The 15,092-nt window shown below is 38.1% G+C and overlaps 1 protein-coding gene across 1 annotated transcript; it reads left to right on the top strand.

Moving 5' to 3' along the window:
- The first annotated feature begins 994 nt into the window (after nt 1-994).
- Nucleotides 995-13,363, top strand: gnrhr4 (gonadotropin releasing hormone receptor 4). Its single transcript, XM_063907803.1, has 4 exons — nt 995-1,079; nt 1,756-2,374; nt 11,579-11,783; nt 11,886-13,363. Exons 2-4 carry the CDS (start codon nt 1,859-1,861, stop codon nt 12,338-12,340), a joined length of 1,176 nt encoding a protein of 391 aa, XP_063763873.1. The 5' UTR covers nt 995-1,079; nt 1,756-1,858; the 3' UTR covers nt 12,341-13,363.
- The last annotated feature ends 1,729 nt before the right edge of the window (nt 13,364-15,092 follow it).

Below are 15,092 nucleotides of genomic sequence, written 5' to 3'. Positions count from 1 at the left end.
TGAAAAATGTTCGTATATCCATTCTTGTTCACGTTCTTCTCCTAATGCTGCTCTAGTCGGTTCTGTGTGCTCCGCTCCCGGTACACACATGCTGCGGGTACCCAGATGCAGAGACGAGTGCAACCTAGGTTGCAGTGAAAACGTGGACTGGATTTCAGTGAAGTGGGCGTGCTCTATGAACAAGTGGAATGGATTGGATAACGACGCACTGACCCTGACTCTCTACATTTCACTATAGGGAAACTAAGATTTATGATCATATTTAAGTTAATAATGACTGGTTGTATGATTATTTATGTGAACTCATATTCTGGCCGCATTATATTGAATTTGTCGGCATTTTCTTTAAAACATTTTTTTTTTAAATTAATAAATGAACATAAAATTATTTAGGGGGGTTTAAGAATATTTTAGGGGGGCTGTCATGTTAATCCTGTGTCTGTCCAACATCAACACATTTTGTCTGTAGAAGATTTTTTAAGTTTTAAAGAAAAGCAATGCCTCTGGTGGATTCTGACCTTCAGACCCCTCACTTTGCATAGTTTAAGTGAAATTATGACAATGATGTAACCTATTTCTTGATTGCAGCTCACCTCAATGCATTTTTATTTATTAGATTCAGATATTAATGGGGCATATTTGAAGCTCCGTCTTTATGTGTGTTTTGCTGAGGTATTATGCTGTGGCCCATCTAACAGCTGAAGCCCCCCTAAAATAGGCCTAATGACGCCACTGGATGAAGGCAAACAGCATGGAGATGTTCATCAATTAATTTACAATATTTATTAAACTTAACCCACAACAAAATAACACATCGGAAAAACTCTTGATATTTTATTTTAATTGGAGATTTAAAAAAAACTAAAAATGTATTTCCACTTGGGTTTAATCTTGGAGCTGCGCTGTTCTCCTCGCTGATGAAAGAAGAGTAGCTCTAGTGGTGGGTATATGGATCATACCTGCCTGGTATACTGCCGCATGTCATTTTGGCTGGCGCGGACTGAAGCAACAGCTGCTGTGACTGCAGTAGAACAACTCAGTGAAATATTCATCACTGTCAGCTCCACTTCTAATTGCAGGTAAGCCATTTCTTTCATATTTGCCTCTAATATCGCTGCCATTAAGATTGCTCCATTTTTTTGTCTTTATTAGAAACAATTAGGCGAGGCAAGAGGACTTAAAGGAACCGTGAGAAAATGAAAGAGAAGGTTAGCACTTCTGCAAATATCTGCACTTCAGCCTAAAAAACGTATTTTTTCCTCACCTGTGCTGCATGTATTTTCTGATACCTACGTTTCTTAATTCTCTTTAAGAATATAATAGAACATATATATTTTTCTTTTTAAAAAAAAACCTTTTGCATGCAAACAGAAGGCATTTGTCTTTTGTTTGATGGGAAAATCTGCTATCTCAAAGATTAATAGATGAAAACACATCAAACATAATAAAAGGGGGACCAGGTACTGATGGTGAGGACTGAATCAAGATTAAATGCTGATTCAAGGTTATGTATTTAGAATCAAAAGGGGTGCTTGATTCTCAGTTTTTTTGTGATACCTTTTCATGGTTTTAAATATACTAGAAGCTATAATCATGTTTTCCTTCCGTTTGAGTGGCATGTGGCAGAAATGTTTTAATGATGAATAACCATGATACATGTTCGACTAAGTAGGCTGACAGCACCTGCACCTTATGGCGTGTTTCAAAAACCAGCATAGAAAATATGGAGAAATAATTCCTTTTATTTTGTTGAAGTTCCAGTCGGAGGTGCAGATGGCAAAGAAAGACACTGTGTTGGAGTAACGGGGTTTATCGCCTATAGTTTATTCCTCGTGTCAGTCAGACTCCGGTGCTCATTATGTTCCAGCATCTGAAGGATCCAGCAGTGAATGGCAGCTGCCTCGGAACTTTGTCAGCCTGCAATACGAGCGCTGATGGTTACGCACTCCAACTGCCCACTTTCTCCACCGCAGCCAAAGTCAGAGTAATCATCACCTTCACTTTGTGCGCAGTGTCAGCTGTGTGCAACTTGGTCGTGCTGTGGGCTTCCTTTAACGGAGGCAAGCGCAAGTCGCACGTCAGGATCCTGATAATGAACCTGACCGTTGCGGACCTGCTGGTGACTTTCATCGTGATGCCTGTGGATGCGGTGTGGAACATCACCGTACAGTGGCAGGCGGGAGATTTCGCCTGCAGGCTGCTGATGTTCATGAAACTGGTGGCGATGTACTCCTGCGCCTTTGTTACTGTTGTCATTAGCTTGGATAGACAGTCTGCCATTCTCAATCCTTTGGGCATCAGTGAGGCGAAAAGGAAAAGCAAAATCATGTTGACTGTGGCCTGGACCATGAGTGTAATCCTCTCGCTCCCTCAGGTAAGACTAACACATAAAGCACACAGGAAAAAAATTGAAAACACACACAAATCAAAACAAACCCTCATATGAGTACAGACTGTACTCATATGGCTTTGTGAGACATGAAAGCTTCTAGTCTGTTTTACACTTGTCCTGTAATTGTGTTCTAGCTTTGCAGGAGAATACAAACTTTTTCAAAAAAGCTCATATAAACACTGCCGGTGTTATATCCTCCAGTGAATCCATCTTGTTATTTTGCTGAAAATCAAGGTGAAGGTTACATGAACAGGAAACATGATGAATCAACATTCAAACAATCAAGGTTATAAAAAAACATATTTTACATATACATAGCAGTCAATCTGCACTGCTGCTTGTAATGCATTTTGCAGAAAACAAAATTAATGCATCTAAACATTTGCTACAGGAAAACACCTGTGCACTTTTCCTACATCTTTTGTGTTAATAAAAATGTACAAGTTGTGCAATGTTTCGCAATACTTAAAGATATAATATGCAGCTTTTTCTTAAAAAAACCCAATGAACTACATTACTTATGACCCACTAAAAGTGTTTGGTGGTGTATGCAGAGACCCCGCACTCTTGTATTTTCCCTTTTTATTCCACTGATTCATAGCTTTTTTCTTAATGATATTCCCCTCTTAAACAACGTTAGTCAACTCAACCACTGCTGCTTTATTTTGTCACCCTTGAGCCGGGGAGGAGGGGAAACTTTGTATGCTACCTATACGATACCTTTAACATTAATATGGATATGATTTGCTTTAGCACATACAAGCAAAAGGTCCTGGTCTCGAAATGCATGACAGTCCTTGAATACGTTTTAACTGCTGAAAAGAAATAAGGTTGGGGCTTGCTTCTATCAAATTGGATTTCTATTCAAGTGTAGCCTGATGTCAAGGATCACTGACCCAAGAGACATGCAGGAGATTTGTAAATATCAGGAATGCTTATCAAGTAGGATATCTTATCAGGAGTAAAATCACCTTCATATATTATAACATCAGTCAAGATCTGTCTAATAAATGTATAGACTCTGTTGTTAAAATGTGCATTTAATTAGGGACAGGCCAAAGCTACATTGAGGACACATGGGTCAAACAAATAAATCATAATATGATAACTAAGAAGCTTCCAAATTCAGATTTTGTTTGGTAGTATTAATGCTAATCTAAATTAGGCTTCAAAAGTATACTTGTTAAAGTCATTTGATGAATCACAATCTTAAGAGTCTGTCAATGTGTTAACAGCTGGCTGAACTCATTCAATGTGTGATACAAATGACGCTTAACTGATTGATTATTTGGCACAAACAGTATTTTTCTTACCCATCGGTGTAGAGCCATTTTTATAAAAAAAGAAATGGAAAGATATGACTCACAAACTTGAGACATGAAAGGTAAAAAAAGAAGTGGCGTGGGCACTAATCAACAGGATTGATCGGATCACTGTTATTAATCCATTCATTTTGCTGTACTAAATTGGCATCGCAATCACAAACAGGATAAGGTCTGCCCAAAAAGAGGAACAAGATGCCCTTGAAACTCTTGATTATTTATACATTTATAAATTGTTATTATTAGGGTCTGAGACCAGAGGTCGGGGAAGACCCTATTGTAATCGCAAGCGACGCGAGCGACAACCCTGCAAAACACACAGAATACAAGGAAAACTACGGGCAAAAACACCCAAAAAGGGCACCGAAATCATAACAGTTGGGTAGCCAGCTCTAGTCACTCTACTCGAAGCATAATTGGTATCGAAAGGATTATTATTATTATGATTTTTATTTTTCCATTTTGAACGCATATTTGACCCCCGCACGTAAAAAAATGCGAAAGCCACGCCCACCTCCGTTTTTAACGTAAACTCCCCCCCCTTTAACTTTCTCGTAAACGAACAAAATTTGGTACGTACATCTAGGGTGCAGAGACGAACCAAAAAGCCTCTTGGAGGGGTATGAAGAAACATACAGGAAGTCGGCCATTTTGAATCTGGCGTTGGAAAAATGTGATTTATCGCGTTTTTCACCCTCCGTACTTTGACAAACTCCTCCTAGGGCACTTATCCGATCGACTCCAAACTTGGAAAGTAACGTCTCGAGACCAGCGCGGTAAAACGATGTCCAACAGATTTTTTTTTTTATTGCACGCCATTGTCGTAATGTGCACATTTGCGCGATGCTAGGTGATCCCTCGCCATGGAACACGATGATGTCATAACTCCAACTGACATGCTCAGAACGGCCCCAAATTTCAGATGGTGGTTAAAACTGCTGCCCTGAACAGCTCTACGTCAAAATGACAGTTCCATGGCAATGCATCCCTCGCCCTAAAACACGATGTTGCAGTAACTCTGTGGAAAATGGTACCATCGCCACCAAACTTCACATGTACATCACCGGTCCATGCCTCTACAGCTCTACCTAAAATCCGAGGTGTCAACATCTGCCATTTCCATGGCAACGCATCCCTCGCCATAAAACACGATGTCGCTGTAACTCCAATATACATGGTCTGATTGCCACCAGACTTCATATGTTTGATAACAATGCAGAACTCAAGACGTCTAGGACTATTATGGGGTGTCATCATATGCCATTTCCATGGCAACAGAATGCTCGCCATGAAACATGGTCTTTTCATACTTCCAGTGAACATTCTCCAAACTTCATATGTTTGATAAAGATGCAGACCTCAAGGCACATAGGCCTATTATGGGGGTTCATCATGAGCGGTTACCATGGCGACAGATCACTCGTCATGTTAATGTTCGAGCTGTAACTCCATGTACATTCTCCGATCGGCCTGAAACTTCTCACGTTTGCTAACGGCCGAGTCCTCGAGACACCTTTGTGATGCGGCGACGTGCGGACAACAGCGGACCTACACGGAGAGTCGAAGACTCGCTCATCGCTGCTCGCAGCTTTAATTTTCATTCTTATTCAGTGGATTGTTTCATCTTTTTATTGAAGTGCAAATTAAGGCTCAGGATTTTTGAAGACTCTGAGGCATCTTTCTTTAATGAGTGGTCCGGTACATATCTCAATTTTCTTTGCAACCCATTAAGTCAGAACAAAATATCAAATCCAGATGTACAAACACTTTTTCTCCTTCAATAGCCATATAAGATGAATTATACATTAAAGGCATTAAAGGCATCTTTCTACTTCTTCAACAGCTTTGTAGTGCTGACTCAGTCGGATAACGATTGCAGCTTTTGCCACTGATTCCTGATTCACAGTTTTTGATATGCATTGACATTCATTTCAGGGTCCCTAACAGTAACAGGCAATGTTCCCGATTTCACACTTCAGCTACCTTTTAATATGATGCGGCCCTATTTTAAACTTTTTTTGAAGCTTAATCTGAAACAGTCTGCATTTAGCTTCCAGGATGGTGACACCCAGCAGCCTGGCAGAGGTGACAGGAAAAACAATTGGCACAAATAATAGAAGTTTTCCTTTTTTATTGTGAAGAGCCATGGGAGAATTCACAGCCCAGTCCTGGTAGCTCCTGCTGCTGTGCTTCTGAAGCCTTTTCCACTGAAGGCAGCAGAGATGGTGGCTGCAAATAATAATGGGGTAAACAAAACAAAGATGTCCTCTTTATCCACATGTTGCACTTGTAGCCTATTTTTTCCAATTAGTGCCCAGTAATATTCACAAACTTTGCCTGAAAAACTGCAGTTACACCACATGCTGATGAGGGTTGTTATAAGAGCAATTATTTCTTGAAATAAAACGTGTCCTGCATATGCACTGACCTTTGGAAATCATGCTTTGCTGAGAAGCTTCTGCTTCAAAGGCAAAAAGTTATCTCAAAAACCTTTTTGCTGTTTATTTTTGAACCTTTGAAAATCAGAACTAAGCCCTGCTCCACCCCTTGCATACACATGCATTGCTGCAATATTTGGGTCCCAAAACTCTGAGACAACAATCGGAATAAAATAAAGCTCCTTTTGATGGATGAATGAATACAATTTCTACACATACCATTAGTGTTATCTAATAATATAATACACTGTAGTTTGCCATATATTGTCAAATATTCATTGTCTTAGTGTTTTAGCTTTTAAGGCTTTGTATATTTAAATTATATATAAATACTTGTTTTATGTCTTTATTATTATTTTTTTAAATGCTAAATACCTTCTTAAAAATATATTTCTTTATATTATTGTTATATTTTTGACCTACTATTGCAGCTTATTTTCTTCTTCTTCTCCTCAAATTCCTTGTATGTGTAAACGCACCTGGATATAAACTTGATTCTGATATAATTCCTGCATTAGCATTATTGACTAAATTATGATTTAATATGATAAATGAATAAGAAGCACTTAATCAGCTGATTAATTTAATTTAGGTTTAAATGTATTGTGCGATAAGAACGCTGGTTTCTGCGCTGCGCACCTTTGCTTTGAAATGTGTTCAGGACATTTGCAGCAGTGCTTAAAAACAACAACAACAACCATATTGCCAAAGAGCATGTTGGCATTTCTGCAAATAAATATGTTATGTTTAATGACAAAAAGTAATGTCTCTCAAAGTGTCTGCAAACATCAGATTTTTAAAGTTTTTTCTAATTCTAACAGCATATTTGTTTTGGTTTAAGGGCTCACAACTTGTTATCTCTCTCTCTCTATTGAGAAAAACACTTTGAAACTCTGTACCCTGCACACTATACCTGTCCCACAAAAAAATGTCGGAAAGAGACAGCTCACAAATAGCTAGTAAACAATGAGAGCATTTTGCAGCTGGAAAACAAGATTTTTCCCTCAGTTCCTCCGTTTTGCTTCACAAGGTAAAGCAACCTTAATATTTTGTTGTGGTTAGGTAATAGCAAATATTACTCTGAGGTTTGTGACATGATCTCTGAAATACAGAACCAGAAAAAACAAGCTTTATATTTCTCAGCAAAAAATTGATCCAGATTCAGATTTGCAGCTGAGTGCAACATCAGCTAAACAATGTGTAACTATGTCACCCTTCAAGTTTTGAGACTGAGTAGAACATAGTTGCTGACACAGGTGTTGTCAAATTTAGCCAGACACTATAGAATTATAAGCAATGTGCAGTGTCTTCAAAACTACACCTTATTGGTCCATATCTCTTCACTGGTAACCAGTAGCAACACCACTCAGCAATACCACCCCTTACAATTATCAATTATGTCAGGGCTTTGATGATGAACAAAGAAGGAAGAGAAGAGATCATTGGAGTGATTATTGGATGTACTGGATATCTCACAAGATAGTTTTCATTGACGTGGAGGCTTATCCCCCGTTTACACATTTGACAATGCTATAATCCTAAAAGTAATGAAAAACATGTACATTATGTTTTGTGTTGGATTCAAAATGTTGTATGTCTCTTATCAGATTAAAAAACTGAGTAATATAATGAACACTATGTTTCCTACATAAGCCACCTCCCCTCCAAGCTTCGCACCTGTATCAAATGTATTATTGGAACATTGATAATTCAGTGTTGCATTAGCAAACCCCTCTGTGACAGGTCTGTGATGAGGAAACAAGGAGACCCTCAAGCGTTGGACATCAAGTCTAAGACCTTGTGTCATGCAGAGGTAGTGTCAACCGAGTGAGCTGAAAATCCTCCAGCTGTCCAGCTGTGTAGTAGTTGCACACTGTGGAAAACTGAATTTTGCTTCTCAGTCTCCAAAGTTAAATTGAGTAAAATGGATCCCGATCTAACTATAGTATGATGATGCTTGGTGCTTGGCGGTTAAGTATGTTACATGATTTCTGGCCGTTATCTGCACGGTTGTGAAAATTGAAAAATTCAGAACAGTATTGCACCCCTGGTTTTGTTCTGGTTGTATATGTCTTTATTGTGTAGAATAAATGGACTACAACTTAACTAAGTTGTTCAATGCTTTGTTGCAGAATGACAAGAAATTGTCTCTGAATTCTTGAAGTGGTCTCATAGTGGTACCTGTCTCCGGATCTAGAGCACTCGGCATTTGGCCTCATTCTTACAAGCCGAGCGCATCAATATTTCTTCTCAATATTCATGTTATGGACCTTATTATAAGATGTGGACCTAATACAGAGAGCTATCCTGGGTTTTAATAATATATTACAAAACATTGACCCTAATTATGAATTTGTTCTCAATGTTACACGTGTGCATTTGCTTTACATGAATTTATAACAGGAGGATACTAAATTATTTACCAACTATGATTATATCAGTATGTGCCCCATTAGTGGTGTTTTAAAACCTTAAGACATATTACTTACATCTATTCGTATGTTTGAACATGACACCTGTTTCTCAGGATTCCTGAATGAGAGCTGCTGTTGTGGTCTGAACACGAAAGCTGTGTGTCAAATACATCAGTGATGTTTGATCATCAGCTTTGAGAATCATCCAAATGCAGTCAGTCCTTCTGGGAGATTTTAAAGTCCTTATTAACAGTGATAATAAATAGTATGCAACATTCTGCCAAATTATCACTTTTTTTTCCCTTAATACTTTCTAAAACCAGTCATTATCTTATAGTATTCACATACTGTATTGACTGTCACTATGGAGAAATGAGTGTGTGCTAAAGCGCTCCTAAAATATATGCCTATCTAGGCTGTAAGCACATCATTCAAATTGTATTCACTCCATCCAACCCTGCTGCAGCTTGTGCGATCTACTCTAGCACTGAAGCCCTTGATACAAACTGCAGAAACGCAAACATTATTTATGATACTGCTCAACCCTAGCACCTAGTACATGCGTCACACATGTATGACCCAAAGCAAAACCAGGTATTTAAAGTAAACATACTTACAAACAAACAACATAACAAAAACCTAATTATTCTCAAAATCACATCTACTTTTCCACATTTTATTTTCCTATTGAACAATTTTAAGGGATTCAGCACGACATATTTGTTATTTGTGTTTTTCATTGGAGTGGAAATAGAGTTCTGTGTGTTGGACCATAACTTGGAAAACATCATCATTTTGATTGACAGTGATTGACAGTGGGGCTGTAGGGGTAAAAATAAGTCCCCACTCAACAGGTTGTTCACAGCTTTTAAAGACATATCCTTAGACAGAGAGGTTTCTGTCACAATGTGAAAAAAAGATGAATGAATTTTATTTTATCTTGACATTTTCCTTTGGTCCAGGAAGCTTACTGACTGACTCCAGCCTAATGCTCTCCACATAAACAAGGTTTATCCTTTAATATGTTTTTATTGCGTTCATCAAAGAGGCATATTGTCTATACTGATACACAGAGATTCTTTGGATTCTGTTCATAAAGCGTTTTCATGCTTGGCACGTATTTTGATTCTGACTGACAGTCAGCTGTGTACATCTGAGCCTCTGGCAAAGCATTTATCTTCACTTTAATACCTGAGGGCCTCAAATAAACTGAACTTAATGTCTTGCTAAAAAAGAATGGCCAGGAGCTATACTGCTGCTCTTTCTATTTATTTATTTTAGCTTAGAGGCTGCTTGGCATTCTTCATTCAACTCCTGTTTTAGCCTTTAGATGTACATCACAGTGAACCCTGCTCTCAGTTTAAATCATATCGTGTCTCTTGAGCAAAGAAGAAAAACACTACAAATCTCATAAAATGTAATGTTTACACCCTGCCATAACCTTTAAACAGTTGTTAATGAATCATACATTGAACACGTTGTTATCTTTCTCCTGTTTGTGCCAAGGTCTTAACACACCTTTTAAAAGTGTCAAGAGATTCTGCCCTATTATATTTTCAAACAGACTATGCCAGAGTCTTGGTGCAGCTGCAGAGGAGGCTCCATCTAAAAAAAGAATATGAGAAAATTATGGGATGGTTAGCAAACCTTGATCTGTAGATCTGCGGTTGCTAGATTGTAGTTCCGTAATATAGCTTGGAGCAGTTACTTTTTCTAAATCTTGAGGTTATATGAATGTCCAGATCTTTTGTTGCGTGGACAAAAAATTCACTAACACCGACCCACATCTGGCTTTTGTCTTTATTGGGAAAGGTCACCAACAACATTACTTTTCACAACAAATGACACCAGGGCGATTAACAGTTAGAAAGAGAGCTTTAATAATAGAAGTGAGAACAAATAATTAACAACCGTAAGTATTAGTACTGCATAGAAGAATTAATTTTATGCACATCAGTGACATCCTGACTCAACAGAAAAAACACTTAATGTCAGTTCTCTGGTGGCATTGGAAAATGATTGTGTCAAGCTTTCACCTCCTGTTCTGCTTTATGAAAAAGTACTTTACTAAAGTCTTAGAGAGGGAAAGCTACAATTATCTTTTTCATTGTTCTCTCCAAAAGCACACAATGAGCCCATTATGTTACCCCACTCATGGGGAAGTTCATGCTTGAGATACCTGATGAATGGAGTCTAACATCAAATGTGTGTTTCAGACATCCTTGCTCTCCCATTCCAGGGTGTCTGTAACGTTACAGCAGTACAGTTTATTCGTTGCTGAACAAATGCTACCATTCCATCTTGATTGCCACCTGCAGATTTTAGTAAAAGGGGCAGCCCCAACCTTTCTCACTTCAGGTTACCTTTAATGTGGATCGGCTATAGTACCATAGTGACAACACGCTTTTTTACTCACCACTCTTAAGTAGCTTTATCGCACTGCCTGAGCGTAACGTGATGAAATGTGGCATAAGAATATTAGGTAACACCCTTAAAGAAAATAATAGCTTATTACTTCCTCTGTAATTGCACTGATTACAGATTTATAATAACGGCATCGTCGAATGGGACAAAGAAATACTTCAACGCGTCAGTCACAGACAGGACAGGTGGGAGGCAGCAGTCGCATTTAGGTATAAATGCTTTAAAAATAATCACTAAGTTATCTGCAAAAGTAAGTAAGTGTTGAATTGGCCAAATCACAATGATTGTGCAGCTCTTTATAAACATATGGTCACTTCACTTTGACTGAATCAGCCAAGAAAGAATTAAAATGGGTTGGCGATTTATTCATGACACATTTGATATTTATTTAATGAATGAAAGCAACAACCATAGAGCCACTGATGGAGCTATTGTTGTTTTTTTTATAGGTAGCCAACTTTACATTCATGCAATATTATTAATATTGTTCACTGCCGTAGCCTTCTCACCCCTCATATCCATAATTCTGTCTTGTCTAACTGGTTAAGACTTATCCCTAAACAAAACTCTTTTTGCGATTTCATGCAGGTGTTTATTTTTCACCAAGTGACCATCACGGTTCCGGAGAATTTCACCCAGTGCACCACCCATGGCAGCTTTTTCCGGCACTGGCAGGAGACCCTCTACAACATGTTCACCTTTGTGTGCCTCTTCCTCCTGCCTCTGATCATCATGATCTTCTGTTACACACGAATCCTAATTGAGATATCCAGCCGCATGGCCCGAAATAACTGTAAGTGACATATTTTCTTCAAAAATCATTATATGGATAAGATGTGCTTTCTGAGACCCAGGGAGCCGTGCATGACAAAGATGGTGTTTTCTCCTTTTCCAGTGCTCTCTAGAGATATTCATCTCCGCCGCTCCCACAACAACATCCCTAAGGCTCGGATGAGGACTCTTAAGATGAGCATCGTCATCGTGACTTCATTTATCGTCTGCTGGACCCCCTACTACATGTTAGGACTGTGGTATTGGTTATTTCCTGAGAAAATGGAGAAAATGGTTTCTCATTCAATGACTCATATGCTGTTTATCTTTGGCCTCTTCAATGCCTGTCTTGACCCAATCACTTATGGTCTCTTCACCATTCATCTTCACCAGGGTCTTAAAAGATGTTGTCCCAATTCCACCGCACGGACTGAATTGGAAAACAACACTTGCCTCGTACAAATGAATCACCTATCGTCTCATAGGCAGATAGTCTCTAGTAATCACAATACAGACACTGAAGGAAACAACAGCATACAGAGTTACTCAAGGCCAATCATCCCGCTTAGCAAGATCTAATGGCTTGAAGAATTGCAATGAAAGTTTAGTCTTTCTCCAGATACAGCCAGTTCAATGATGCTGCTTTGAAAAGATGAAGCTCCTTTGCAAAAAAATGTGTTTGTTTTTGGTGCAATGATGTGATCAATGGAGTATTATTGCTATTATTATTGGTGCATGATGCCTTTTCTCCCTGTGATTGGCTGAGGGTGACACTGTTCATCACACAGAACATCTTACACACTGCTGATCCGATTTTCCTATGAAGCTTAAGGGCTTGTGGGGAAAAGAAATCAGGCCCAAATGAAGGCAAAACTGCTAGAAGTTCCTATAAATGGATTTAAAATGTCTTTCAACAATATTTTCTAGCATCTTTCGGATAAAGGTGTTTTAAAAAGAAAGACGTTGATACACAGGTTGAAAGGCAGTCACACTCTGGGACACGAAAACATGTGGGCTTTACTGGGTCGATCTCAAAATTGACTTTTTTCTGTTACAAAGAAAGAGCAGAAACAAATACGTGTGCATTTGGTCATTTGCTGTCTGTTGTGTAGCTTATGTTTACATTTTTATGTCCCACATTCTTATGTATTATATTGGGAGTTTTTGCCACACAGTCATCTGCTGCTAATCATTGCTCATTGGAAACTAGTCTGAAATGTCATTTATAATGTTGTGTTTGCGATATAAAAGACTGTCATTTTCTTTTATTACAAAGCTTATAAGATGAACATTATCGACCACAAAGGCCTTTGAAATAAATGTTTAGTCATACAATTATATGTATTCAATGTACCTGTGCTAGATAAGTGCTGTTGACCGTGTAATTTGTCTAAGATCAATGCTGTGTTTGCTGTGTTGCATAAATCACAGTAGAGTCAAAACGCTATGAAATACGCTGATATTATTGATAATGCCATTTGTTATACTTTATATTAGTATCTGTGTTAATAGTGTATTATATTGTGAATTGTATTGCTTTGTGAGACCAAAAAATACAGTTCAAAAACTGTCTAATTTAAATTAAAAATATTTATATTGTAAAGTTAGCAGAGAACAACTGTTTTTCTGATATGTTGTTGCAAAAAACAGGGATCAAAAGCATTTGTTTGTTTGCATGATATCGTTTCTTTCTTGCAATGTATGGACGATGTTGTGATGTTAACTTGCAATTTGTGGAATAAAAAAAAAAACTGCCTTTATTCCAAGCATTGAGTGATGCACAAACAACGAGCGGCTTTTTACTGAGATCGGCTGCATTTGTCATTAACTGGAATATCTATACCAGAGGAGACTATTTGCAATGAGTAAAAGCAATTTGCATTTCTTGGTATTTCAATATACAAACCTAAAGTCAACACCACAGACATTACTGATATAGATCCACTGAATAATACTTCGAGAGCAATTCTCTCCATCTGCAGATTGTGCGATATAATGGAAAGCTCCAGGGCAGCTTTTATAAATGAACCTGCAGGTGACTTTTCAAATGTTGTTTCCAAGGTTATGAATGAATTTCATCACTGGGGAGTTTCGCAGAAAAATTCTCAAATGTTGAATTTATATAAAATGTACAACTGACAGCAGAAGAGGCCCCTTTTGAGGATTACTGCATGTTCCTTATCCTTTTAGTGACATGCTTCAGTGAAAGCTATACTCTCTTTTTTTCTCTGCTTTTTCAGATTTGAGAATAGTTAAATGTCAATCCATCCTTCAACACCAGCATCCGAAGTTGAGAGCAGTCCAGCCTCTGCAAGCCGTGTGAGAAATTACACATACTGTAATAAGACAGTTTTGTTCTCTGACTATCTAAGATTTTTTGAATAGCTATTAAAAAAAATGAAATGTCCTACCGTAACAGGATACCATATCAAACCACTCTCTCTCATTTAATTGAGGATTTAGTTGGATTCAGAATTCTTTTGTCAGATTATCCATCCTTCTGTGTTCACTGCCAAAAAAGTGATTCTTCCAAAAGTAATTATAAGCAATGTGTGAGATGAAAGTGTATCGAAGATTATATCGATCAAATGACATTGTTTGATAATGTATTAGAAGATGTAACCATGTCAACACATTTAATATTTTTATCATTCATCAATTATTCTCAAATGCAATGTCATTGTGAGACATATTTATGCAAAAGCTGGTTAAACTACATTGTTGACATATCCTGCAGATATACAGTAGAGCTGTTATCTGGATAATGAAGTGTTATTTGGTGTGAAAATTAGCATTTCAATTCACCCTTTTATGTGTTTTACCATGAGCCACCATTTTTACACTGCGCACACTTGTTGAGCATTCTTTGCTTTTTAATTATTACAAAGCGAAGAGGATGATGAGTCACATTACATGCGGACATGTATGAAATATAACTTCAATTTGTCTTGGATCCACATCATACACAATGACTGCCAGTTAAGTTACGCATAACTGGTATGTAACTGGAATATGTAAGAGTATAATTTATCTCCTCCAGTATTGTTGAGAAAGTATCCGTCTGGTGCAACTTTCGTTCTCCGCAGAGAGCAGCGCACGGTGGCTGAACTTGTTAAAACTGAAAGGATGTGGATGACAGGTACATGCTCAGGAATGCACAGCGAAATACTCGTTGATGACCTTGAGCACATATAGGTTACAGCATATAACAATGACATTCATCTCAGCGGATCCACCTCAAGGATGTCATATTGCTGTAGTGACACTATTAAACCCAAACCCAGCAGCAGATCTTTTGCCTGTCATGGGGATATTGCTTGAGACATTGAAT

Source organism: Eleginops maclovinus, chromosome 2 (genome assembly GCF_036324505.1).
Source record: "Eleginops maclovinus isolate JMC-PN-2008 ecotype Puerto Natales chromosome 2, JC_Emac_rtc_rv5, whole genome shotgun sequence".
Classification (NCBI taxonomy): Eukaryota; Metazoa; Chordata; class Actinopteri; order Perciformes; family Eleginopidae; genus Eleginops; species Eleginops maclovinus.
Note: the sequence above shows the minus strand (reverse complement) of the source record. Positions and strands in the feature narration are given on the sequence as shown.

Excerpts from the sequence above, each read along its gene's own strand:
- gnrhr4 (XM_063907803.1), top strand. The coding sequence starts at position 1,859 with ATGTTCCAGCATCTGAAGGATCCAGCAGTGAATGGCAGCTGCCTCGGA. Across the intron at positions 2,375-11,578 it reads TAATCCTCTCGCTCCCTCAG|GTGTTTATTTTTCACCAAGT; the intron begins GTAAGACTAACA and ends GATTTCATGCAG. Across the intron at positions 11,784-11,885 it reads CCGCATGGCCCGAAATAACT|TGCTCTCTAGAGATATTCAT; the intron begins GTAAGTGACATA and ends CTCCTTTTCCAG.